This window comes from Charadrius vociferus, unplaced genomic scaffold (genome assembly GCF_000708025.1).
Source record: "Charadrius vociferus isolate BGI_N301 unplaced genomic scaffold, ASM70802v2 scaffold793, whole genome shotgun sequence".
NCBI classification, from domain to species: Eukaryota; Metazoa; Chordata; class Aves; order Charadriiformes; family Charadriidae; genus Charadrius; species Charadrius vociferus.
The window spans coordinates 1,129,402-1,155,350 of NW_009647833.1; the positions used below are offsets into that span (position 1 = coordinate 1,129,402).

At 34.8% G+C, this 25,949-nt stretch overlaps 3 protein-coding genes across 3 annotated transcripts in view; 1 reads left to right on the top strand and 2 right to left on the bottom strand.

Annotated features, from left to right (window-relative positions):
* Nucleotides 1-2,883: 2,883 nt before the first annotated feature.
* SPATA22 (spermatogenesis associated 22) lies at nt 2,884-7,874 on the bottom strand. Its single transcript, XM_009882703.1, has 7 exons — nt 7,832-7,874; nt 7,290-7,418; nt 6,499-6,557; nt 4,854-5,180; nt 4,399-4,528; nt 3,435-3,532; nt 2,884-3,075 (listed from the first exon to the last, which is right to left on the bottom strand). The coding sequence occupies exons 1-7, from the start codon at nt 7,872-7,874 to the stop codon at nt 2,884-2,886; spliced, it is 978 nt and encodes a 325-aa protein (XP_009881005.1).
* Nucleotides 7,875-11,732: 3,858 nt separating this feature from the next.
* ASPA (aspartoacylase) lies at nt 11,733-18,797 on the top strand. The gene is made up of 6 exons (XM_009882705.1): nt 11,733-12,099; nt 14,544-14,739; nt 15,933-16,026; nt 16,805-16,912; nt 17,860-17,969; nt 18,510-18,797. The coding sequence occupies exons 1-6, from the start codon at nt 11,861-11,863 to the stop codon at nt 18,720-18,722; spliced, it is 960 nt and encodes a 319-aa protein (XP_009881007.1). The 5' UTR covers nt 11,733-11,860; the 3' UTR covers nt 18,723-18,797.
* A 3,441-nt stretch (nt 18,798-22,238) lies between these two features.
* Nucleotides 22,239-25,949, bottom strand: part of TRPV3 (transient receptor potential cation channel, subfamily V, member 3) — a 16,346-nt gene continuing 12,635 nt past the window's right edge. Inside the window, exons 13-17 of the mRNA XM_009882706.1 lie at nt 25,509-25,575; nt 24,859-25,130; nt 23,916-24,028; nt 23,247-23,317; nt 22,239-22,333 (exon numbers count right to left, since the gene is read on the bottom strand). Coding sequence (XP_009881008.1) covers nt 22,239-22,333; nt 23,247-23,317; nt 23,916-24,028; nt 24,859-25,130; nt 25,509-25,575 — 618 coding nt within the window. The remainder of the gene's footprint in view (nt 22,334-23,246; nt 23,318-23,915; nt 24,029-24,858; nt 25,131-25,508; nt 25,576-25,949) is intronic.

Genomic DNA, 25,949 nt, shown 5'->3' on the forward strand with positions numbered 1-25,949 from the left:
TTTTCTATTATTTATTAAAAAAGAAATAATCACATAGATTATATTTAATTCAGAGCTGTACTTCTTAGTTTTGTATCTTGGCACAAACCAAGTGATCAAATTTACGATTCTTCACTTAGCTGAGTCCAACTGATTCCTGAATTTTTTTATTTTTTTTTTAAATGGAAAGTGTACATGAAGGGGCAGACAGAGACATGTTGAGGATGTATAAGAAAATGCAAACAGATAGAACAATCACTGTGTTATTTTAATAAATGTCAAAGACTTCTGCAGTCTTGTTTACATTCCTCACCCTTCTACATTCCTCACCCATTAATCACACTGTGGAAGGTTGCATTGTGTTCAAAAACAATTGTCTGTTGTTACATTTTCATGCACTCTAAAAGCAAATTCTGCACATAAACTTAGCAAGTTCCATTAGTAATCTTTGAAAATACAGATTTCAATGTAGAATTGTGTACACAGAGAGTGCGCTACGCATCTTTGCTTGCAATTGAATTACTTATTCAATCTTCCAAATATTTAACAAAATAGGTTGAAGGAATGCCTCTAAAGTAAGAAGAATAAATTTCAGTCACTTCTGTATAGTAATGTACTTTTCAATAATGTCTTACACTTTTTTAATGAATGACTGAAATTGATAATTTTCATGAGAGTCAGAAAAGTGAGGAATAACAAACAACACGTAAAAAGAAAATCATCACCGCAAGGTAGAAAGACAGAGATGCAGGCTTTTCTTTCCTAACCAACCTGTGCCTTTACACTAGAACCATTATACAAGACAGGATCAATATGGTTAAAAAAGAAACAAACAAAACCCAACAACCGAAAAACATTGAGTAATGTGTATAATCTGTATTATGTAGGGTTTTTTCTGTTTTGTGTAATGTTTATGGATTGTTCACTTAATGTTTCACTAGAAAAAGTGATTTGTTAGTGTAAAGTAGAAAACTTTTTTTGCAAAGATCTAAACACTTACTGACAGTAAAATTATTTTAGATTTTTATTAACAGCCATAACATACCTGCTAGACACAAATGACCTAGTCCTGTCATTACTTATTAAAGTAACTTTCCCATGTGCAGAACTGGAACCATCAATCATTCAACTGAAATCAGTAGGACTACAACATTTGTGTGATGCTGATGACACACAGATGCTTGCAGGCTTGGTCCCATACTTTAAGCTTCCTTTGTAGTTTTAAATTACTGTTACAGTGGAGTCTTACAATTTACAACACTGCTGTACCAAATCCTTTACTTCTTAAAACGCAACTTCTTCTATTGTGAAAATCATCAAGCTCCACATCCTGTAATATTCTGCGCCTTTTATTAGTTAAGCTAATGCTTCCATTTGGAACTTTCTTTAATATTTTATAATATATAAAGGAAATCAAATATATGTATTTTACATCTACAACTGGATAGACGAAACTCTCCTTGAAATATCCACTCTCAGAATCAGCTTAGCCCAGAAGGTAGAGATGGTAATGCAAGTGATTCTTACAACATTTAGTAAAGCATATATTTTAGATCCTCAACTGGAACATTAAGGGGGCAGATGTTCTAACAATACATGTGCTAACACTGACAGATCACTTTTTTTAAATAAAGACTGTCTACGCGTTAAACTGTGTAAAAGCGTTTTCCTGTTACAAGTCAAACAATTTACTGGACCAGGTTCAAGTTTTATTCTAAATATATAATTTTTTAAGTGTAACTAAAAGCTGTATTTTCCATTAATGTGTTTCTGCGTTGACTAGCTGGCTCCTTTTTAGAATATTAACTGTTTTCTGTATTTGACTTGTTGGATACAATATTTCAATTATTTTAAATGTGAAATTTCCATTTGCCAACACTGTATAATAAAATTTAAAAAAAAATTAATCACACTGTACACTGTTTTCTTGACAACTCTTTTGTTTTACAATTCCCAGCAGATCTGGTACAAAGCTATTGAAGTAGGGGAACTAGCTAAGGGGAAAAGGAAATAGAAACAACAGGAATAATCTATGAAAGTTAATGTTTGAAGGCAAAGACACATAAACATGTACATGGTTCATCCCTCATGAAAGGGGATGGAAATTCTGTGTTCAAATAATTACTTCTCTCCAACTTCCTCTATATCCTTGAGCAATCTTCCTACAGCTTCAGGGTCTGTTGCTATTTTATACAGGTGTTATACTGATTATTTTTTAAAAAAACATGAATCAGATAACATATCAACAGGAACTATATGAATACCTCGTATGTACAGCTGCATCTTGTGAAATCTTTCTATAGTATCTATTATGTTCGTTTCTAGAAAAGCTTTTACACGTGTTCTTGTAATCCAGCAAACAAAAGGGAACCTGTTTAGTTGGAACTAAAGTGGAACAAAGACTACCTCCTTACTTTCTACCAAAGAGCAGTTTTAACACAACATGCAGAGCCAAAAAGAACTTTGTTGACGTTTGTTTGCTATTAAACTCTGACCAAATACTCCTCAAAAGAAGTATACAGTCAAAGTTTTGAAATAGGTATTGAAGGAATTTCTGCAAATTGAAGATAATGAAAAACAATAGCAATCTGAATTAGTATTGATTATTCTAAAACACTTGCACTACTGCAAAACCTAGAAGTTTTAATTTAGAATTTCTCCTGTAAAATCTAATCTACTATGTAACAAAGCCCTGTTACATATAACTAGAAAAGATAAGCTATGAAAAGTAATAATGGAAACAAAACATTGTTACTGACATTTGTTGGGTAACACAGCATAGTGATATTTTCAATTATTTAATCAGATTTTCAGTATTCATTTTGGTAAATGCTTTAGGATGTCCAGTCTTTACGGGTAATGATGAGTGAAAAAAATCAGTTTCAGACAACCATTTTGATCATTTTAAGTTTCATTAATTTTTTTCACATATGCTGTCATCTCAATATCTGCAATTTTAACAAAATCTTGGAAAGTGTTTTGTTCTTGAATAGTTGCTGGTCTTACAGAGACGCACTTGAAAATGTTCCTTTTTGCATCATAGTTTCCCATGCACCTGTGTACTCGACCTCTAATTAGTCTTGGAAGCTCCCGGTCCTTCATCAAAAGCATAATAAACAAATATGAAAATTATATCACCTAACATAAAAGCTGTCAAAATGTCTGGTTTCTGAAGACATCAAATGCAAAAGGAATTTACAACAGCTTTTTTGCTATTACTAACTCCTTAGAAGCTGAACTGAAAGTCCCACATTTTTTGCTGAAACAGAAATCTGGGGATGCCTAAACAGTGATGGATTATTGCTCTAGACCAGTTTGGGAACAATATGGTATAAGCATACAGCTTTCCTTTTACATAGTAATTTTCTGTTTTATCAGAACAACATATTATTAGCTTCATAAAAGGCATTAGAGTTAGTGGTGTTTGTGTTATGTACGGAAAAAGGAATACTTACAATTTCATAAAATACACAAGGCAGAGTCTCCTTGCCATCTCTCAAAAGAAAATTCTTTGCCCCATATGGTCCAGGTGTGACTGCAGAATCAAGTGTGCCTATACCATTTAGCAAAAATAAATCATGATGTAACATCACAACAGTACTAAGTATGATATACAAGCACACCATGACAATGTTTACTACACAAAAGAACTGATATATCAAGTCTGCATCAGCTTTCTGTGAGAACTTGTGCTGACAGCATTGGAAGTTCCAATACAAATTGAGCTTTACATTGTCTTTGAATAGCAAAATTGCTTCTCTCTCTGTAAACTGAGTGACCAAATGTGGTTTTCATAACCACCACTGTAAACAGGTTATTCCCTTGTTAAGCAGAGCGCAACACAATTCTCATTAAGTTTTATTGATCTTCATATGCAAATCAACTTTAAATATTTTCAACATTGTCAAAATTTTTTTTCACCTTGCTTTTTTATTTTTATTCACCTTGCTTTTTTATTTTTATTCACCTTGCTTTAAAGTTTAGTCATTTCAGCTTTTTGACACATACAATTCTCAGATGTCAATTAATATGTAAAGTGAAACACTGTCATCTATGTTTACAAGTACTCCAGACTTGAATTTATTCCTAGATTAATTGTATTAAAAATTAGTGTAAAACTATACCTCTCTGTTCCTATTAAATACAAAAATTTATTGTAACACATTCTAAAAACAAGGAAAGAAAAGAAATAGGGTAGAAAGATCTTAAATGTTGGAAGATGACTGTATTATTAATTTTGTACCTATTTTAGTCACCTTTGATAGATGAATGGATCTCCCACCAGGAAAATTAGCTATTGCTCATGCCACTATTTTGTGGTTTTAATTATTTCAGCTATTGTTCCTACAGTTAATAACATTTTCTCTTGGCTGTTGTCCTACTATTATTATCAGCTATAGCACAATCTACCATGCTTACCTAAAACTTCAAATAATAGTGGAGTTTTATTAGCATATTGACTCCAGTGCCTCATACTTTCAATGACTGCAGATAAAATTCGCAAAGAATTCTTTTTTTCTTTAATTTTTAATTGAGATGATGAAAATTCCTTTCAGAGGAAGATGAAAATTCAAGTTAGAGATACACATTCATACAATTTTAAAAGGCACATTGATATATTATGTTAAATATCCGATATTTACATTAAAATTAGAGTATTTATTCAGACCATACAAACAACTCCCTGCCAATTTATATGATCAGGCTGTGGACTGTAGGTGGTTATAGTATGAAAATCTCTATTCTAAATTTTTAGAAACTTAAGGGTTTACTAAGGCAACTAGGACTAATTAAAGCCTCATCTTTCCTCAATTTTATTTTTCTTTACTGTTTTCTTCATTGTATCTTCCTATTACATCTCTCCATAAGTTTACCTGACTTTTGTCTTCTGGAACACAATCAGATTGTTTTTCATTCATTTTATTTTGCTGAATATTGTGGTTAAACTTATGCGCCAGACTATGATCCTGCAGACTTCTTGAAAAAGTGTTAGGTTTCATTGGCCATTGTCCTTTAGATGTATATGCTTGGCTGGTTTCTGTTGTTTTGACACGCTGAGATGAATTACGGTTATCAGGGTTTTTTTGCTGCTGAACAGTTTTCAAACTATTTGAAAGGCTCTCAAACTTTCGAATAATTCCACTATCAGATCTTGATTCCGTTGTGTTACCTAAAGGAGTATACTCATTTCTGTTCCAAGCCTTAGTACTGGTAGCCTTCTCTTCTGTCCTGCAGTACAACGTAAGACATAGTTCAGTATCACAGTATCTATTCTGAATACTCAGATATGTAATAAAAGCAATCTATGAATTGTTGTTTCCACTTTAAAAACATCTGTTAAATATTCAGACTCAGAGCACTCGAGTATACACTTTAATTTATCCATATACAGGGCAGTGATCACACCTGTGCTTAAATCCAGCTGAATTCAAGAGGTCATATAAACTTGCTCAATTATTGTCCTGCCCTGTATAAGGGGTCTTTTCTGACCCGAGATTCACATTTTTTCCATAACTCTAAAATAAAATAAACAAGGCTTCTTCTGAGAGTGGTATTTTCAACTTCTACCATCATCACTGAAGAAGTCATTTTACAACAAACTCTAGTGCTGACCGTATTATTTCTAACACCCTTCTTTTTATAAAGGTGTCTCAGAAATTCCTTCCACCTCCATTCCATTTTGCCTTTGAAAGGCACTTGTTTGAAACATTCACTCTCTTTTTACCATTGGAAAGAAACAGGAGGAAGGGAAGAGAGAAAAAGGACAATACCGTACGCTGGAAGTTTTCCTGCCAGCTCTATGCATCTGAATCTGTAAGATTTTCCTTGGTTTATAAAAGTACAGAGTTCACAATTGTATTCAGTTTTGATTAAAAGTTTTGATATACAATTGCCCTTATTACACTTACAGAAACTTATTTGAGCCTATTGATAAACTTGGTTTGAAAGTGGGCAAAACTTCAAGTAAAGGGGAATCTCAAAAAATTACATCTAAGACCAGCAAAATTCAATCAAGTTTTAAGGCAGAAGTGAATTTTAGGCCTGATAATAAGGCTAGATATTAGTTCTAATTAGTAGGCCTCATTAGGTACACTGGAAAGACACTTCATTTCAGTGGGTTTTGGCTCATAAGCACAACGGAATTATTGAGGACTACAGTGATGATCTGAGAATTAAAAGGGTCTCCCTGAATGCTACAAAAATATGGAATAAAGATATATTTTCAGGTAAGAATAATTTTAGTTAAGGAAGGATAATAAAAATTAGACTTCACCAACCTGCAGGCATACATGTTTCTTCCAGCATTTGCTACATAAGACTTTGATGCATTTGGTGGTTTCATAAGGGAAGGAGCCACCTGATGTTCTGTTCGGCTTTCAAAGATAAATTTAAAGTATTAGTGACATAGTAGCAGCTTTATTGTAAGACAGACACATGGATCAGTTTATGAAACAATTAGCACCCAAAGTAAAAAAAAAATAAAATAAAATCAATAAGTAACAAATAATCGACTTTTACATACCCATTGTTTGCTATTTTCTGTAGTTCATCCACTTCTGTGTCTGCAGTTCCCCAGCCTAATTCACAAAAGACAAAAGATTGAATATGGATACAAACTGAAGAGATTGAAAGGTAATAGGTCTACTCAGGGCTCCTACTCTATCTGCTTAATGTTCCACAAATAGTCTCACACAGGAAGGAGAAGGAAAAAAAAAAAAAAGGGAATGTGATCCTTTGATATCTGTAACTATAAGGCAACTTCTAACAAGTGGGTTGCTCCTCTAGACAATGGTTGAGTTACAGACATTAGACTTACTAGCACAGAGGCTTTTACTTTATTATAAGCAAACTTTTTTACTTTAAGTAAAACATAACGGAAGTACTAAAGGCAGAATTCAGCATCATTCTTTCCAAGTAGAATTTGAAGAACAGAAGCTCCTTTCTGAATTACAAAAAAGACATCTTATAAATGTTTCTTCTTGTAACACAGGACTTGAATGTTGATTGAAATCAACTGAAAACAAAAGGTCAGAGTTTCAAGAGACTCTATTTAAATGCCAGTGCTACTTCATTCTCTAACACACAAAGAGTCAAACTCCCTCTAGGCACAAAGTATAAAAAGCTCAATTGTATAGAGGAGAATGAAATTTCCTGGAAGACATTTTTTACATAGTGAACTTTTCAGAAATAAACATAAAGGATGCATATAGTTCTTGATAAAGACAATGTCTAATTTAATAAAATACAATTACAAAGTTAAGACTTATTTTTTAATGGCTCTAAATCCAAATAAAATAAACCTTATTTACCAAATGATGTGGGAGAAAAGTCATAATTATGAGTCCCAGAACTGGTACCTGTCTTATTTTCAAGTGGATTTGAAGTGAGGGGCTGCCTGTTTCTTTTTTTCTGGTTGAATAGAGGTACAGGCAGACAACCTAAAATTAAATTTCAAATAATAATAGTATACCAATAGCAAAAGAATACACATTCTACACTTAAAATATGTAGATAAATTTACTTAACAATTATTTTATAGCACTCATAGGAATTACATTTCATAAACACATAACAGACCAGCCATTGTCTCACAGAATGTATATTCCCAGCCCTCCGTCCTGCACATAATCCCATGAATGAAACATTCCCCGTAGTGATGAGTCCCCTGACTCCATTCAAAATCTTGGCCTGTGCTGCAATAAAACAGATAACCCATGCAAGTTCGCTCAGCAAATGGGGTCTGGGACTGAATAGTCTATATTCTGTATGAATACTGCACGTGCGTGTATAGATATATATATATAAGCATAATGAGGTATGAACTGCGACAGCACAAAGGAATGGATGGTACCTGCTGTGCTGCGAATCGAAGTGTCAGCCAAGCTCCTCTTCATTTCTTTGCTGTATCTTAAGAGGCAACACTGTATCGATTACTCCAAATTTGCCGTATGGACCTTAGAAAAGCAGACAAAGTAAACTAATTCACGTTGTGAACACATCCAAGTCTTATGTAATTTTATGGCCATTTCTCTTAACTCTCGGTACGTAGTGACACGCATCACTTCAGACACAAGCCTAACACATGCGAGCAGCTGTACTGAATTTAGAAGATCCACAGGTACACAAGTAACAAGCAATCGCTCTTTTGTAGATTAAGGGACCAAACAATTAGATCCTTGAAATAACAGTTATATTATCTACTTTTGTAAATTGGTTTAAAAGTACTTATTTTACTTCTGAATTTAAAAGCGTGTATATATTCAAACACAAGAATTTTTTTTTTTTTAAATCCTGAAAATATAATACTAATAGAAAATGCATACTCATACATTGCTGCAAAGTTTGATGGCAAGGTACATGGCTTTGAGTAAAAAACTGATTTAACTATTCTGTAAAAAACAGCGTCACACTTCAAAAAATAAACTTTTTTTCTGTACTTATGGTACAGGCTTAAAAACTTTAGCCAATTTCATCATATATAAAATACTTCACAAGTCAAAAAAACATTATTATCAGCCAATTATTTTTAAAAGGAGAAGTATATATTAGCATATCAGGTACAGAGAGTTTGCCATATTGTTCTCTGATTAATCTACTTATAGGGAATGTCTGTGTCAGAGTTAGCTACTGGTGCATATCACCTTTAGTGGCATATGAATAATAATTCTTACCTGTTTGTATAAATAATACATTTATTTTGATCTGGCAGTTAACCATTAAAGAAGTTGATAAGAATGAAGCACAAATATCTACCACAGCTAGACTAACAGATCAATTCACTGTCTATTTCTGTGAGATATGTCAATTACATGTGTGACAACACTACCGCAGCTTCAACTTCATTGCTGTTACACAATTTAAACTGTGCTGATAGCACTATGAAGCCTAATGGCCATCAGTGACTTGTAAAATAAAACCCCATAAACTTGACATTTCAGTTTATTAAGCCAGTTTTGGTGTTGCACAGGATTTAAGACTGTATTGTTTTGCTTTCTGTCCTGCCTTGAAGATAAACAGCCAAAACCCATAGGTAAGGCTGTAGAAAAAAATAAGCTATGGATGGAGAACAGGAGATACCTGGGTAAGCCTCAGCAGTACTTCACACAGCAGCAGCACCGAACACAGGCTAAAGGAGCCTGAAGCCCTCGCTGGGACCTCCAGGAGAGGGCTGAGGCGAAGCCCGCCAAAAATAACGGTCCGATAGAGCCCGCCCTCGCGCCTGAAGGAGCGGGAAAAGAGCGGGAAGGGGCAGACCGCGCGCGCCCCTCTGAGGCCGGCGCAGGCGCAGTCGGCGGCGGGAGGCGCTGAGGGAGGGGGCGGTGCGGAGAGCGGCCCCGGCCTGGCGGGGAGAGGGGCGCCAGGCGGGCACCGTTAAATCGGGCCTCTGGAGGGCTTAATTAATTACCTCCGTACCCGTGGAACTGGCCCACGTGGTGTTATGTTCAGCACTTACAGAACCCGGGGCAGGAGCTGAATTGCTACAAATGTGTGAACACAAACACGGATATAAATAAAAGTATCTGCGTTCTTCACGCTGCTTTTCGCTTCAACCACTGTTCTGGGTTTTACACACTGATGTTTTCAGCTGTGTAACTCCTGACTGGTTCCTGTGTAAAATCTTGGCTCTCAGCAGGATTGGAGCCTGTCTGTTTGGTTTTTTTAATCCTTCAGCCTTGGAAAGTTTTGGTGAGCCATGTTAAACTTCTTCATAGCCCTTCTTGGCTTTGACAGCTAGACTTCATTTCATTTACATTTTATTATTGCATATGTTTTTCAGCTCGTGGCAGACATTTGAAGCACTACCAGATATTTGTATGTCCTACATAACAACAATCTGAACTCTTAATGAACTAAATACGATCCCACACAATTTTTCAAAGTGTAAGTATTGGCAAAGCACAGGAATAAGGGCTTGTTCTGGGCGTTTAATTCAGAGGAGCAAAAGCTTTGCAAGTGTCTGCATTTATGCCACAAATTCGCGAGTGCTTGTAACGTCCTGGGAGACCGGGAGTTAAAAGCTGTCTGGAAGTTAAGTTGCTCTAAGGGTATAAAAGAAGCCTTCAAGGCTTTAGTTCCTAAATTCATGTTTGGAAATGCACTGTATCTGTCCTAAGAAAGCTCCTCTTAAGAGACGAACTTCTTGCATGTTAAATGAGGTAAGTGCACAAACTATGCCTGTATTTCATTCAGTATTTTGCAAGGAATGAAAACCGTGACAGTGCCACCAGCAATAAAAGATAAACTATATGTACTAGCATTGCGTGTCTGCGTTTTGCTGTTCGCTCTTCAAATGTCTGTGGTGGTGAAATTCAGCAAAACCAAGATTCAGAGCATTTTTTCAGGCAGCGTGTAAATCGCCGCTCTGGCAGCACCGCTGAGATGGGGGTCAAAGGACAGTACAGACTGTCCACTGCTGTAAAATACAACTTTACTGCTTTGTTTAATAAATTACTTAGTATGATTAAATACCTGACATCTTCCAAGTACAGCAGTAATACAGTTGAGTGTTTAAACAGTCTCTTTGTATTAACTTGCTGTAATGTACAGCAAACCTGTATGTACAAGCTGAAACAGACAGAGCAGCTTTTGTAGGAAATGTACTCCTGGCAAAACTTCTCTCGATAAGTCCTGTGCTTAGCTTTCTTTTCGTAGACTTACAGTCTATCAGCCTGGGTTATTATAAAGCCTCTCCCAGGCACTAGCCAAATATTCTCTCAGTCACTGGAGTATAATCTTAATAAAAAGGAATAGTTCAATAAACATTCTTTATTCCCTTGCAATGTAACGTTTTTTTACATTTATACTGTGTGTCGGATACTAATTGCAAATACTTCTGTCATTTACAGCAGTTATTACAGTTTCTGTTATTAAGACCTTTTATTCTATATGTTTTGATCCTCATGGAAGCTATGGCTGCTCTTTGGCTTAAGTTTCAGAAGTCTATATGTATGCTTTTGGCAATGGAAGAAATCAAGTTGTTGGCTAAGGGTGTTTCGGGAGGAGAACACAACTATTGTCCCGTTGTGGTCTGTATCTGTTTCCTTTTTAATAAGAGATTGCAGAAGTTAGAAGGGTCGTCACTGACAAAGTTGTTCAGTGAGTTAGAGTTCTGTGTGAGCAGATCCCGAGGCAGAACTAGAGGCAGGAACACGAGCTAAGTCAGTCATGGATAAATTGCAATTTAATTTCAGCTCGTGTTCCTTCTAATCACTGTTCCTTAGATACTGTAAAACAAAAAAGGTCATACAAACAACAACATGCTTGGAGGAACTCAGCCGTTCTTGTTTTTTTTTAGATGAAAGTACTTGATGTTTCAGCATTATGAGTTGATCTAGAGCCAAGATATGATTCATATTTTACTGGTTTTGCTCGCTTTAAGTCATTCTGCACTTGTGTACTGTAATGTTTATGTAATGTAAAACATACATGAGCATACTTGTTACACCTAGATTGCAATGTAAAAATGTCAGAGACATTTAAGTGCATTATTAAAGTTCACATTAAAAAAGGCTTTTCATACTGTCATTAGTACAAGATTTACCTATGTATCGTATATTAATAGAGATTGCCTGGAGAAGTTAACTTTTGAACTGTGTAACACTACCATTAACAGACTTGGAGCTATTACTAAATAAGGTAAATGAAGGGGAGGGCTCCTCCAGAGGGAGGAGTGTCAGGTTAGCAACTCCCCGCCTCGCAAAGGGAGTCTAAAACTGTTAGGGAAATGTTAATTCACTTTCATTCACATCTGACCTAAACAGGCTTAAAGAATTTCCTATGAAAAAGAGTAAAAATATTGGGGTTTTTTTTTGAGACAAAAGTTTTACTTTATCATTATTTTCTGTTTTGCTTTCAGCAATTCTTAGAGCTGCTGAAAAGCATGACTTCCTCTTCTGTTGTTGATAAACCTCCAGTAAGACGGGTTGCTATCTTCGGGGGAACTCATGGCAATGAGTTATCAGGGGTATTTTTGGTCAAGCACTGGCAAGAGAATGGAGCTGAGATTCAAAGAACAGGAATGGAAGTGAAACCATTTCTTACCAACCCAAGAGCTGTGAAGAAGTGTACTAGATACATTGACTGTGATCTGAACCGTGTTTTTGACCCTGATAATCTTGGGTAAGAATAGTTGCACTTTCTGTTGTTTTACTTTTCTGTTTTGGTTTTTTTTTTTAATTGTAAGGAGCTTCCTTTCCAGATTAAAATGTTAACACAAGTTCCACTACTATTTTAACTGTGCAGTCACATAACTGAAGTTATTGACCTTTAACCCAAAAAGAACAAATTGCGTGAGCGTTAACAGATTCATTTTAAAACTACTGCTAGTAGATTGAGTCTCAAACCAACATATAATCTTAAACACAGCATTTTAAATTAGTATTACATTAGCTGTATTTGTGTAAACTGACGTATTGCTGTTCTGAGTTGCAAAGTCATTATTTCTCACATCTTCTTGTGCAATTCAGCTTTAGAGCTGTTCTGAATGCAATTATACTTACAGGAAGATAGCAGATAAAAGCAATTTAAAGCTAGACATCCGAGTATGTGAAAGAATGGCATACAAATCAGGAAGTGTATTTAATTTCAGTTATATACAGTAAACGATGAAAATTTGAAATTAGCGAAGTTAGAAATAATGTATTCTGTGGCAAAATGATAGCCAAAAAGTCTCAGTAATTTAACTAACTCATTATTTTAGGAGAAATACAATCTACAATTACTGTAAAGTAATTGATTTTTACATTTTTAATGGTATTTTATGTTTCTGTGCTTTTGAGACATCTATTCCAGATATGTACTTTGCTGTATAAACATTCTAATGCTTGGTATAGTTCCATGCTAAACAGGTAATTATGTTTCCGAAAGGCCTTAATAGTAAAGGTGAATATTAGTGAAAGAAATATGTACCACGTGTATTTTGTAAGCATGGTTATTCTTACCCTGCACGTCTTTTCATCTGGCTTTTCCTCTTAGAATTTTGTTGTAGATTATTATATATAAGATAAACAGACTTTTTAACACGTAAGTGTTGAGGCCATTCTTTTAATTGCTTACTTAGGACAAACGTCTGGAAAAAAAAAAGTGGTTTTGTTTGTTTTCAGCTGCTTTGAACATAGAACACTTGACAAAATAGCACTTTGTCTTCATTTTTTAACTAATACTCCACAGTAAATCCTATTAAGTTGCCTAGTCCCATTACAACACTACTGAATGTTTGCAATACCTTCACCTGATCCTGTTAAGTGTAGACCCTACAAGATTACAAATGATTTTCCAAAATAACAAAAAGGAGAGTGAAATCTTGATACTGCTGAAAGTAATGGTGGAAGTCCCATTGGCTTCAATAAGAAGTATTTAAGTCTTATGTGAAGAAACTTCGAATTTCAAAGACAGAATTAAAGAATACAAAGGTAGAGTATGTGATATACAGAAACATAAGAAGAGAAAAAGGAGCTTGAGGGGCTCACATAAAAATTCTAATCCATCTCACATCCCACCAGTAGATCAATTGCATGTAGACATTCCCAATAGATTATGTCTTGCCATTTCTCATAGTCCGGCAGTGGTGATCCTGTAATTTTTCTCATCAGCCTCTTCTGATCCTTAGATATCCATGCAGTTAGTCAAGTGTTTTGTTAGTATTTAACAGACCTTTCTTTATGCAACTCAATACCAGTATTTCTTAGAAAATTAAAATATCACCAAACTTGAGCTGTAGTGAGAAAACCCCCTGAATTTAGCGCAAAAGATATTAGGTGTTTCTATATTGTACTTGGGTAGTATCCCAAGCCTGTCATCAAAACCAGATTTGCTGTCTATGTGGAACAAGTCTGAACCTAGCGCAGTTTTGTACACTCTTAATATGTAAGATATGTATCTTTGTTTCATACATCACTTTCCTATAGAGTCCTTATAGAGACAGGAAGCAGATCTCAGACCTTTCCTTAGGCTAAGACCATTTTTTCAAAGTGTAGTGCAGCCATAGTGACCTGAGATTACAAGTATTAAAACTCTGGAGGAATAGAGTTGAGGTAGCAAAATCTTTTATGAGCTTTGAGGGTCAGGAGGGCTCACAACAAGAGACTGTAAAAGTCTGATCAGAATATGAGAAGACAAGAAATAAGGCAAGTTACAAAAGACCTTGTGACTGATGTCCAAGGTAAAAGGGCATGGACTGATATCAGAATACCATCTTCAGTAGGAGGTAGATCCAGTCTTGGAAGTGGCTTAAGTTGTTGATAAATTTTGAGTTACTTTTCTCCATAGGGGGAAATTTTGGGATGTAAAGAAATAAGAGAGAAATAAATAGTCTCCATCTAAAATCAGATCAAAAAATTCTCACTACCTTTCTGCACAAGATACATAATAGTAAGACCTGTTTAACAATCATACTTGCTTTTTTTGAGCACAAATTCATCAAGTTTTAACAGTTTGATAATTAAATAGGTGATTTCAACTCCAGTAAACTGTGGAATTAAAGTAAAAAGAAAAGGGTATACATATTTTGTTGACTGTAAAGCCATGGAATGAGTTTACTAATTTCTTTGTACTGATATTAACAGCAGGACAGTGGTGGAAGATATTCCATATGAAGTGAGAAGGGCTCAGGAAATCAATCATATATTTGGTCCAAAAGGTAGTGATGATGCGTATGACCTTATTTTTGACCTTCACAACACCACTTCTAACATGGGTGGTACCCTTATCCTTGAAAACTCCAGGGATGACTTTACAATTCAAATGTTTCATTATATCAAGGTAAAACCAATTTAAATGAACTATTAAAATAGATTATTAATTGTAATGTTGTATTACTATATATTATTTTGTAGTTTCTTTAAATATACTAATTTTTATTCTGCAAAACTGTTTAAAATATTTAATCACTCATAGGATGGGTTTTTTAATCAGAGTTAATTAATAATTTGATTATAATATCAGGTAATTCAGATTTGAACTCATCATAATCTTCATGTATTAAAATGAGCATTAATAAGACCGATGGGCAAAGAGGAATGCTTAGAATTACATCTATGAAAATGAATGTCATTTAATCTGCTTTCACACTGATCTGTCAGGAACTTGGATAAATTTGGGTTACACATGCTAAATAGTTAAACATTAATTTTAGGAAATAAAGACATGAAAAAAATAATGGAACTAGGTGATGACAAATGTTCCCTTCATCAGTATTTATAGGAATAGTGATATGTCTTTAGAAGCCATTTGATTCTGCTGTTCCTGAAGCTGATAAGTATTGGGAGAGTGAGGTTTGCAAAACTGCTGGCTTAAGTGTAATCTGGTTGAAGTACTAGTGACCTAGACAGTGACCAATGCAATCAAGGTTAGGGCAATGGTGCAGAATTTTAATTTTTTTTTCCTTAGAAACAAGGTATAATTTAACATATTGATTTTTTCTTATTACATGAATCCCATTTAAAAGTTTATAAAATGCTTGAAGATATAGAAAGCTTACAACTAAAATTATATGAAGAGCAATGGTAGGCAGTCATCAAGAAAGAGGCCTGAAATAGGTTTCTATGTCAAAAGAAGGTTAAAGAAAGACTTAATTCACAATCTATGTCCCCATAAAAGAATCTAAGTGTAACACACAAAATACTTGAAATCTGCTTTACAGTATTTTGATTCTAAGTTTTGGAACACTGATGAGTAGATTTTTCTTCCTGTTAGCAATTTAAGACTAGAACTGTGTTCTGTTATTTGAGGAGACAGCAAAGTTCAGCAGAGCATGCCTGGCTTGAGTTAATGGGAAGGAGACCAACAAATACTGCTTTGTACGTTTTCTAAAGATGTCCTACTTCTTTGAGGGCCATAAAATAAAGGCAACATATTGAAGACATTGTGTAAATCACTTCTGCATCAGTAATCTTTTGTGGCACAACATTTTAAAATATTTGCATAACAAAGAAATTTTTAAACAATCTCCACAGAACGCTTTGGCTCCAGAACGCTGTCCTGTTTTGCTGATTGAACATCCTAGCTTGAAATATGCAACAACTCGATCTGTAGCAAAACATCCTGTTGGTAAATATGAAAAAATAAAGACTATTTTAACACACCATAAATTATTTAAAAATATGCCTGTTCCCAGATCTGTTTATTTCATTACGTTATATAGAGTGCTCCGATCACCAGCAGCTATTTGACAATATATTTACTGAATCAAATGTATGTGATTATCTTTTCTTCTGAAGTGTTCTGATTTATACTTGGCTTAAAAAATACAGAAGCCAGATGGAAATTCTTAAACTCAGTTAACCCACTGCGTGCAGAAAATATTTACAATATACGAGGATAAGGAAGAAGTAACAACTTCAGAAAAGAAATCTTTACTTCCTCCAAATAAGCCTTGGCTGAAACAGTGCTTGTTAGCCAAGAAAAGGAAAAGAGAAGATGTGATGAAGGAAGGGGGAAATGATGTTCTGCACCGAAGTGGTTAACTTTTTCATTTATGGAATCAAAAAACCATAACCATAGAAAAAAACATTAGTTTGCTTTTCATATTAAACAATGAGTTCTTTAAAATGCAGCATGGTAAGATAGGATGAGGAAAAAAATAAGAGAAACGAATATATATAGTGACCCTTTCTCTTACCCTAGTAGCACACTTAAAAATGCATATATGGTTCTTTAAACTGATCCTGACCACTACACTAAATTTTCTGCTTGCCTTACAAAATCACATAACTCTATACTTTAAAATTCCTCTTGAACATAAAACGCAGACCCAATCATTTTTGCTGTGTAATCTGAAGATGTGATATATTATGGCTGTATTAATAATCTCCCTCATCTGAAACAGGTGTGGAGGTGGGTCCCCAGCCACAAGGTGTTGTTAGAGCTGATACTTTGGACAAAATGAGGAAGATTGTCAAACATGGCCTTGATTTTGTGCAACTTTTTAATGAAGGTAGAGTAAGTAATGAGAGACTATAGCCCCCTGTGTCATGTCAGTGGACTATTTCAGGAGAATATTTTTTAAAAAATAGGTTGAGCTACAACATTTTACAGTTAAACAGGTAAGGGGGGCGGGGGGGGGAGGATGTTCGCTAGACGACGTAAGTGTGGCATCAGAAAGTCAGAATTCCTGTATAGCTCCTTTGGGTAGCTTTAAGGATATTTCCTCTTTCTGAAGATTCAATAAGTATACTTGATCTTTGTCTTACAGTTGCTTTGAGAATCTGAAATGCTAGCTAACAGTATTTGTATAGTAGTAAGTCCATGGAGAACATACATAAATTAATAAAAAGAAAGAAGTGTTTAATTTACATGCCTTCTGTTCATTGCTATCTAAAACGTAAATAAATTTTGTAAGATTTTGTTATACCTGTGTACACCTGCATATTATCTAAAACACATACTGACAAAACATAGGTGTTTAAAGATTCTTTTAGAGCACATTTTGTCAGTGCACTTTTTTTTTGGAAGTAGAAGGAAAAGAATATAGTTGTGCATGTCAGAATCTCCATTATTGTGCTGAATGGTAAAGATTAAATAGCAGTGGTACCATTCTGTGCTGTGCAGCACTATCAAATGCAGGCCTTTCAATGATTTCTTCATCTAGAAAATATCTCTTTTTAAGTATACAGTGAAAAGTCAGATTTCAGCACCAAATTTAGATCTGGGCTTCATATGCTACAATACCTGACCAGACCATCTTTCTGTAACTTAGCTTTGAAGGGACAAAAAAATCTGGAGCTGCACATTTTAATGATAGATGAGCTGATCACTAGTGTGTAAACTCTGATGAGGTAAAACCTAATTATTTAAGCCATTCTAAAAAAGAATAAATAATGCATTGTTCTTTTTAACAGACAGTTGTTCATGTTGACATTAAATTACATTTATTCTTTCTAGGAAAGGAATTTCCACCGTGTACAATTGAGGTTTTTAAAATAATGGAGAAAGTAGATTATCCCAGGAATAAGAATGATGAAGTTATTGCTATTATTCACCCTAAACTGCAGGTAAATTCTGAAATAGTTTCCATTTATGACCTTTTATAAGTATTCCTGTGTTGCTTCTGCTACATTGTAGTATATTTTAGTAGTAAATATTTAAAATCACAATATTGCAAATGGGTTTATTGAATAGTTTAGACTTTCACTATGGTAAATTCTATCACTAAGGTCATACAGTATTTCAGTAACTGACCTGGGAATCACAATCTAAAATAACTTTTGAACCTAAAACTAAAAAGACAATAGGATATCTTATATGCTAAAACATAAATCTAATTTTGAATGCTAAAATGAGGGTCTGTTTTTAACCAATTGTGAGCATATGCCGTTTCCTTTTAGTTCACCTTTACCAGTGAATTCTATACAAGCCTGAAAATGAGGTCCAGAAACCTGAAATTACATACTGAAGATTAAAAGGAATTCTTTTTAAAGCTTTTGCCATAAACTGCAAAGAATATAATTATTGAGCATAAACTCAGAAATATATCACAGGAGTTATACAAAAACAGGGAAGTAAATCTATTCTATTTATTTTCTTTTTCTAAGGATCAAGACTGGCAGCCACTGAACAATGGTGATCCTCTATTTTTGACTCTTGATGGAGAAGTAATTGCATATACAGGGGACTGTACAGTCTATCCAACATTTATTAACGAAGCTGCATATTATGAAAAGAAACAGGCTTTTGTAAAAACAGTAAAAATGAAACTCACTGCAAAACATATCAGATCCTCAGTCTTAGACCAGAACACTTCTTAAAGGGTTATTACAGATTTTCCATACAAAAAGTGGATTTCTTCTCTGTGAAATCCAGTCTCATTCAATAGTAATTCATGGAATAAATTAACGCAGAATCTAATTTTAAATTGTAATTTAATTAACATTGCTAAGCAATTTTAAGATGACACATACTGTCATAATGCTAGTTATGACTTTTGTTTACTTGTTCTAATAGATTACTATAGATACAAAGTATAAATATTATTTTTATGAAGTTTGTTGTTTCACCCTATATAAAATGATTAAACAATATACCACATAGGGGTTAGAGGCTATAAAAATTATATCCAGCGTCATATAGAAAGATGCTCATTCACAAAACTACATTATATAAAAAAATTGCAGGATTCCTATTTTATAACCCAAACTTCCAATAACCATCCCTTTTTAAAAAGGGGTGATCCCTGAAACTAATTCCTTGGGTAAACATACAAAATATGAGGAAAAGCTAGGGAGAGAGAAACAGTGAGGAGAGGTACATGTACACACATATAAAAATTCTTTTATATTATCTGTATATGTGACTAACCCCTACTGTGCTGAAGTGGAAGCCTTAGGGTTTGGTTTGGTTTGTGGTGGTTTTTTTTTATACTTATAAAATAAAATATAAGATAAGCTAAAAACATATGATTTCTGAGAAAAATACACTAAAACGAAATGTAAAGCTTTTAAAATGTATAGTATTACAAGATTAATTCAAGCTGTTTCTGATTTAACATTAATTTAGAGGTAAAAAGGTTTGAATTTGAAAAGTATCTAATAGTTGGAAACATACTGAAGCAATATTCAAATTTCAAAAAAAGATTTACTTATGCCATGGAAACTTTTGAAGAAAATTTCTGTTGCAATGAGGACAAGAGAAGTTTATAGCTTTACATCTTTCTAGGTGTATCCACCTACTGCTTATAGTATTTTCCAAATAAAATTTTAATCAACTGTTGTACCCCAAAAGTTTTCAATGAAGAAGGCAAGATTAGGTAACAACTCAGATTCTGATTGAAGAGCAATGCACAAGTCATACCTGAGTATTTCAGAATGGAAATTAAAAAGAATTCCATATGGGGAGACTCTCAGAATTTTGAGACTGACTTGTTCTGTATTTGTAGAAAGCAAGCCTGTCATAGTAGCTGAAAAAAGAGAAGAAAATGGGGATTTAATTAATCTCCAAAGTTGTTTTTAGCATATTTGACAATAATTGGGGACAGAGAAAACATTAAGAACTTTGCATGAGGATACAGTAATTAGCTATTTACTGAAAGATTCATTGTCTACATAACCCCAAAATTCTACCCTGTGAAATTTGGTACCTTCCTTACTTACTACTAAGCCAAAATCCTTTTTATCCTTGCTTTGTGTAACTCCTATGGCAAGAAAATAAAAGCACAGGACAGAATGTTTATTGAATTACAAGTTTTATTTCTTTAATTTAAATAAACAATGTATAAAAAGTACAGAATGATCTGCTCTAGTCATTATTCATAGTGTTCTTGATAAGACCCTTGAGACAGGAGATGTGTGATGTGGCAGGGCTCTGTGGCCACAAAAGGAGGGTATTTTCTCAGCAAAGAACTTTTGAAACAACCTCCCATCTTCTTGCTCAGTTTTATTGTAGTTTTTTTACCTGGACATTGGCACAGCACATTCCTTACGGGTTTTGTACCTTCCCTGTTTTACGGCTAAACCTGCAGTGTGACGTCAGTACAGCGCAGAGATACCTGAGCTTGTTTTCAGTGACAAGTCTACCCATAGCAACAGAGAGTACAGCACAGGATAGTTTATTCTGCTTCCTGAGTACATGTGAAGAGGTATTTTATTTTTTTGTACAAAAACTGGCACTCAAAAGAATCCAATTGGAACTGCATAGTCCTAAGGCAATATTCTTTGTTGGCAGTTTCAATGCAAAATTAACCAGCAAAGATGAAAGATTCCAAGACCACAGGAATTTTTCTTCTCATACACACATATCCTACAAAGGAGGCCCAACAATTCTCAGATATTACACTGGTCGATTGACATGCATAAATGTCCTTCCCCTCAAATTCCTATTCCCTGTAAAACCATGACTGAATTGAAGATTTCTATCAGATCCCATCCATCCAGGCCATACATGGTAGGAAACACAGGATACGGCATCTAGAGAAGACTGGTTGGGTAGCGAGAACCACGTCCATCATCCCTGCAAATAGCTCTGCACTATCCTTTCCGCTGGAGCGTTCCCTCACGCTCTCTTCTGTGTTAAGAAAGTCTTTTGGATCATTTTGCCCACAGCAGGCTTAGCTGTAAGAATCCAATGCAATTCATATTATTAATCAAATGCAGAACAGAATTCCCCTGAGTCTTTCCTAAATAGCACCTTTAAAACAGGCACCAAATGAATATATATGATGAAAACCCATGACACTGAAGACACATAATGTATGAACTGAAATTTAAAAGTACATAAAACAAATATTTCCTTTTATACATACACACATAAAATAGAAAACTAAAAATATAATTCATAGTACTAGGACATCGCAGGTAATGAAATAAAAAGTGCTACAGAAATGCGTTACAGAGTCCTCTGAATACAAAAAAAAAGCTTTAAAAGTCTGCAATTGCATTGCATTTAACTTATTTTGTTCATTTTGGGAAGAAATAATGACTTCTTATTTTCCTGAAGTGGTTGAATACAAAAATTAATTTACTTTTAAACCAGAACTTCCAGTGTGATAACTTATTTTATGTGGGCAGATGTAACAGCACAGAAAAGCTGAGTAAGAAAAGTAAAGACCTTGTGACTGGAACAAACTCAGAAGTATTCTCCCATATTGTCCGTATTTCTGCCCTGTTATTTTATGGAAGGCATATGTACAGAGTAATAAATAAAAAGCAGTAAACACCACATTATACCCTAGGGATTACACACAGGAAAACAGATCAGGCAAAGCTAACGAGACATGAAGAGGCTTTCTCCAGCTTGTGGGATCAAACCTCCAGTAACACTGACAGACAATACAAAAGCTTCAAATGTATCCAGAATATTGTTATTTCCAAATAACATACTTCATTTAGTAGTCTTCAGAATTGAAATGCCTTTCTTTTCTCCACGACAAGAACTTAACTTTCTGCAGTGTACAAAAATGTTTCTCATGAGTTAGAGATTCCAAAACAAAGACAGCAGACCGGGATCACGATGATCTCAATTTTCCACAAAAGGAAGAAACAGCTCACATTTGACCTTTTTCAACCAGTGAAAAGTCTAGAGCCAAGTTTGAGTAGCGTCACGCAAACTCGGACACCAATGGTTTTCAAGAGGCTCAAACTTGAACCAGTGAAATAGTCTATTTTATTTTAGCTCAGCTGCTCTGATTAAATGGGTTAAAGTCATCAGACCATGTCACTGAAAGTTTGTGTTCCAGCTGGTTACAGCTGTCCAGAATATCAACAAAGCTTTCAGCATCCACTGCTGATGTTCTTAACCTTCAGAACGACCACATATCAAATGCACCACAACTAAACAGAAGTTTCGGGCAAATCATCCATTTCTTCAAACGTATTCAGGGTATTTTTGCTATTAGTTCTTGAATTATCTTGAACTTTGCTTGGATCTGCAAAAAAATGCATTGTAAACAAAACAGGATATGGTAGAAACTGTATATGCAAGATCAAATTTTTGCACGTCTATTTTTTTGTTAAAAAACCATGCATTTCGTTAAACAGTAAGTTGTCAGTTTACTACCATATCTTATACAGAAATTTTTCTGTCTGCCCCTTTTCATTATTACTGAAATCCTTCTACTAAGCAATATAAATACTAACTGACTAATTAGCTTCAAAACAAGTCTCCCAGATCCTCACATGCCCCTATCGTAAACCCTGATGCCTGCAGCCAGAAGGACATCTGACACCTCGGGGTTGGGTCATTTCTCTATGATACTTCCAGCACTGTCAGCAGATGGGTGTCTTGAATTTCCTGGTCAAGATTGACCAGAGGCAGTTTGTCATCTAATATATATCGCAAAACATAAACATGACCTTAGAACACCCAGGGTTAAAAACAGCAAACTACAGTATTGTCAGGTAGAAACAGTTCAATTTCTTGCCAATTTGGCAATGCTGTATTTAAATATTTAAGGACTAAATGTACTTTGTAACAACTTTTTCAAAATAATATTCTCTCTCTAGTAGAAGGTTCTCTGGCCTTATACCATTCAAATGCCATACAAGAATTTAAAACTTAGATCAAGCATAACTGCTTAGAAAAAAAATCAAGAAAAGGTAAAACCACCATCTTTTGGTGCCAAGATGTAAATAATGAGAGTTTGTAACCAACACTCTCTCCAAATCTTTAAAAATAATTAACACTCCTACCATATTAGCCATGAGTTTCCCTAGCAGTAAAGTGTGGTTGAATATCTAGATTACAAGCGTTGAGCTTTTTAAAGGTATAAAACTATATCAAAGCATTTCTACAAAAAAAAGCAATTTCACAAATAATGGTGTCGTAAAATTCTTCAGTACCTGTTGGCCCTGGATCTTCATTAATAAATGAAACATGTGTTTTCCACTCGGTCCATTTCACTTCATTAATCCTGTTTACATCGTATATAAGTTGTGTTATTAGCACGCATTATCTCCAGGCTGCATTTCCCCTTCTATTTTTTAATTTCTTTTTGGGGTTGTCATACTTTACCATCAACACCTACTTTGCTAGTGCTAAAAGGCTGAATGTCTTTTGCAGTGTCATATATATGAAGATGAGAATAATACTAAGACTACTTTATGATTTCACACATTAAGAGTACAGCCTTGAAACTCACCTTAATTATTTTTTTCACAAAACAGCACAGTAATCATCAATTAGCAATCAATTTAAATATAATTACTCCTTTGAATATTATGACAGTGTCCTTTACTGCAAGCAGACTTGATACTTGTACATTAAAAACATATGAAGCTGAGAATCAGTTTTGTTACCAAAAAATTGTCTACATAAAAAGCCTATACATTTTCTCCTTTTTATAAACAATTGGTCACAACTGGGGGAAAAAAAAGAAAAAAAAAAGGATTTTTGTACACCTAACATAATTTGTAGAGATGTAGAAATATTTTAAAGATGCTTTTGTGGACAATAACAGTCAAGAACATTCAGAGCAGAATTGATAGCACAGTATTCTAGCTTTGCTTTACCTTAAACACACCCTGGTGTCATTTTCAGCCACTTTACACCGTTCTCCCAGTCGGAATTTTTTCCTCAAACATTTTGGTAAGAATTTTTCAAATTCCAAAATAGTTCTGGCTCTCTATTAACAACAAATAGTAACACAAGTATGGTTAACTGTATTCAAAACTGTCCGATTCCACAGCATATACAGCTTGCAGGCTTCATGTTTTATCATAACATGTTATGCCTCCGTCCACTATCCATAACCACCACTGATTCCAACAACAGCAAATCATATGGCACGCCACTTACTATTTGGCACCTGCAAATAGGGAGTCCACAGCTTTCTCTAGTTAGCCCCACTGCAGAAGGCATACTCAAAGAATCGAATCTCACTCTAGACTCATTGTTTCGGGTTTGACACTAACACCCTCATGCAACATCCTGCCACAGGGATATATAACACCTGTAGGGGGATGCTTCCCACCACAGAAAGCAACTCCAATCCAAAATGTGACTCTCTATGACAGCCTGAGGCTCAGAGCTGTCTAACCTTGGTAAAAGACCAGGCTCAGATAAGGCATGAGGAATGGGAATGAACTCACGCATTGCTCAGACTCAAGGGATGGAATAGCAGAGCATGCCGTGGTACAGATTTCTGGGCAGATAATGACACACACCTTCCTGGTGACTTATCAAGGGGAATGAAAGTCATAAAGGTATGTGACAGTGCATGAGGTTAAACATCCAGGCCGTAAGATTACCTTTAGCATACTTGTTAATTCTTAAGTTATTACGATACCCTAATACCAAAATTACTTATTTCCATTATTTGTACACATATACAAATGAGGATTATCATTGTTAATACCTAACCTGTTCTGTCAGCATAAGTTACCATAGGTACAGCTCAAAAGATTTTAGCAAATGCATCTATACCTCACTAAGCAAACTACCTCACAAACAAACCTGCAGTTTCCAGATGTGCTCACTCTCTTTAGAAATATCTTCCACTGTTTCTCCCATTAATGCAATCAGCATGTTCAAGAGAAGAACAAAAGTCAACACAACGTAAGTTATGAGGAGCAGAAGAAACAGCACAGGATACTTTGAATTTTGCTGGATCTCCAGATCACCCAGTCCTAGGGTGAGCTTAAAAAGATCCATCAGAACGGGTCCCAGACTGCTGTTGGAATGGCATTCGTTGCCATCTTGGCAAGTTTCAATCAATGCAGCAAGAGCTGAAAAGAAAGCAGGAGAAAATTTTAATCACAATAATGCTTTATGTATAGATGGCATTTTATCCTAAAAAATTCAAAATGCGCTGTGTAATAGAGAGCTAGAGCTGCCCAGCAACGTACACAGCAACAGCGAGATGACAGATTACCCAGAAGCAGAAAGAGCCCACGTCCAAACGAAATTGCTGGCAACTGAGAAAGAGCCAAATTACTTATCTGTTCAGATCGTGTCTGGACAGTTTAAATCTCTAAACATGGCTTTTTAATATCCAGAAGAAACCCCAACATGAGCTCTCATCATGACAATAGGGTTCTTATGAATAATAATGCTAAAATTTTTACTCACACAGAGCATCAGTGCTTTTCTCCAGTAATATTTACCTACGCCAAATCCCAGCAAAAACACGATATAGACAACTAAAAATTTTATCACATCTTGCAGGATGACCTAAAAATTAAATTAAATATTTATCAGAAATTAAAATCAAGAACTAGTTTTATGTTTATGAATTCTGCAGAGTTACAGGTGTGGTACAAACTAAAGTATCAAATTACTTTTATTGAGCAAACTGTTGTGGTCTCAGTGAGAAACCCAGAGAAGATTTAGGTCTGAGTTTTTATCTTGTGACTGAGAGCCTGATGTGTTGTGTACTTCCAAAGGTGACTAACTCTATACAATACAGGAATTACAGCACATGATGCAATTAAACAGCAGAACTACATTAGCTGAAAAAACACAAGTTACTTACATATTTAATATAATAAAATGTTAATTTTAAGATATAAACTAGTTTCTGCCATTGATGTTATATAGTGCATCCT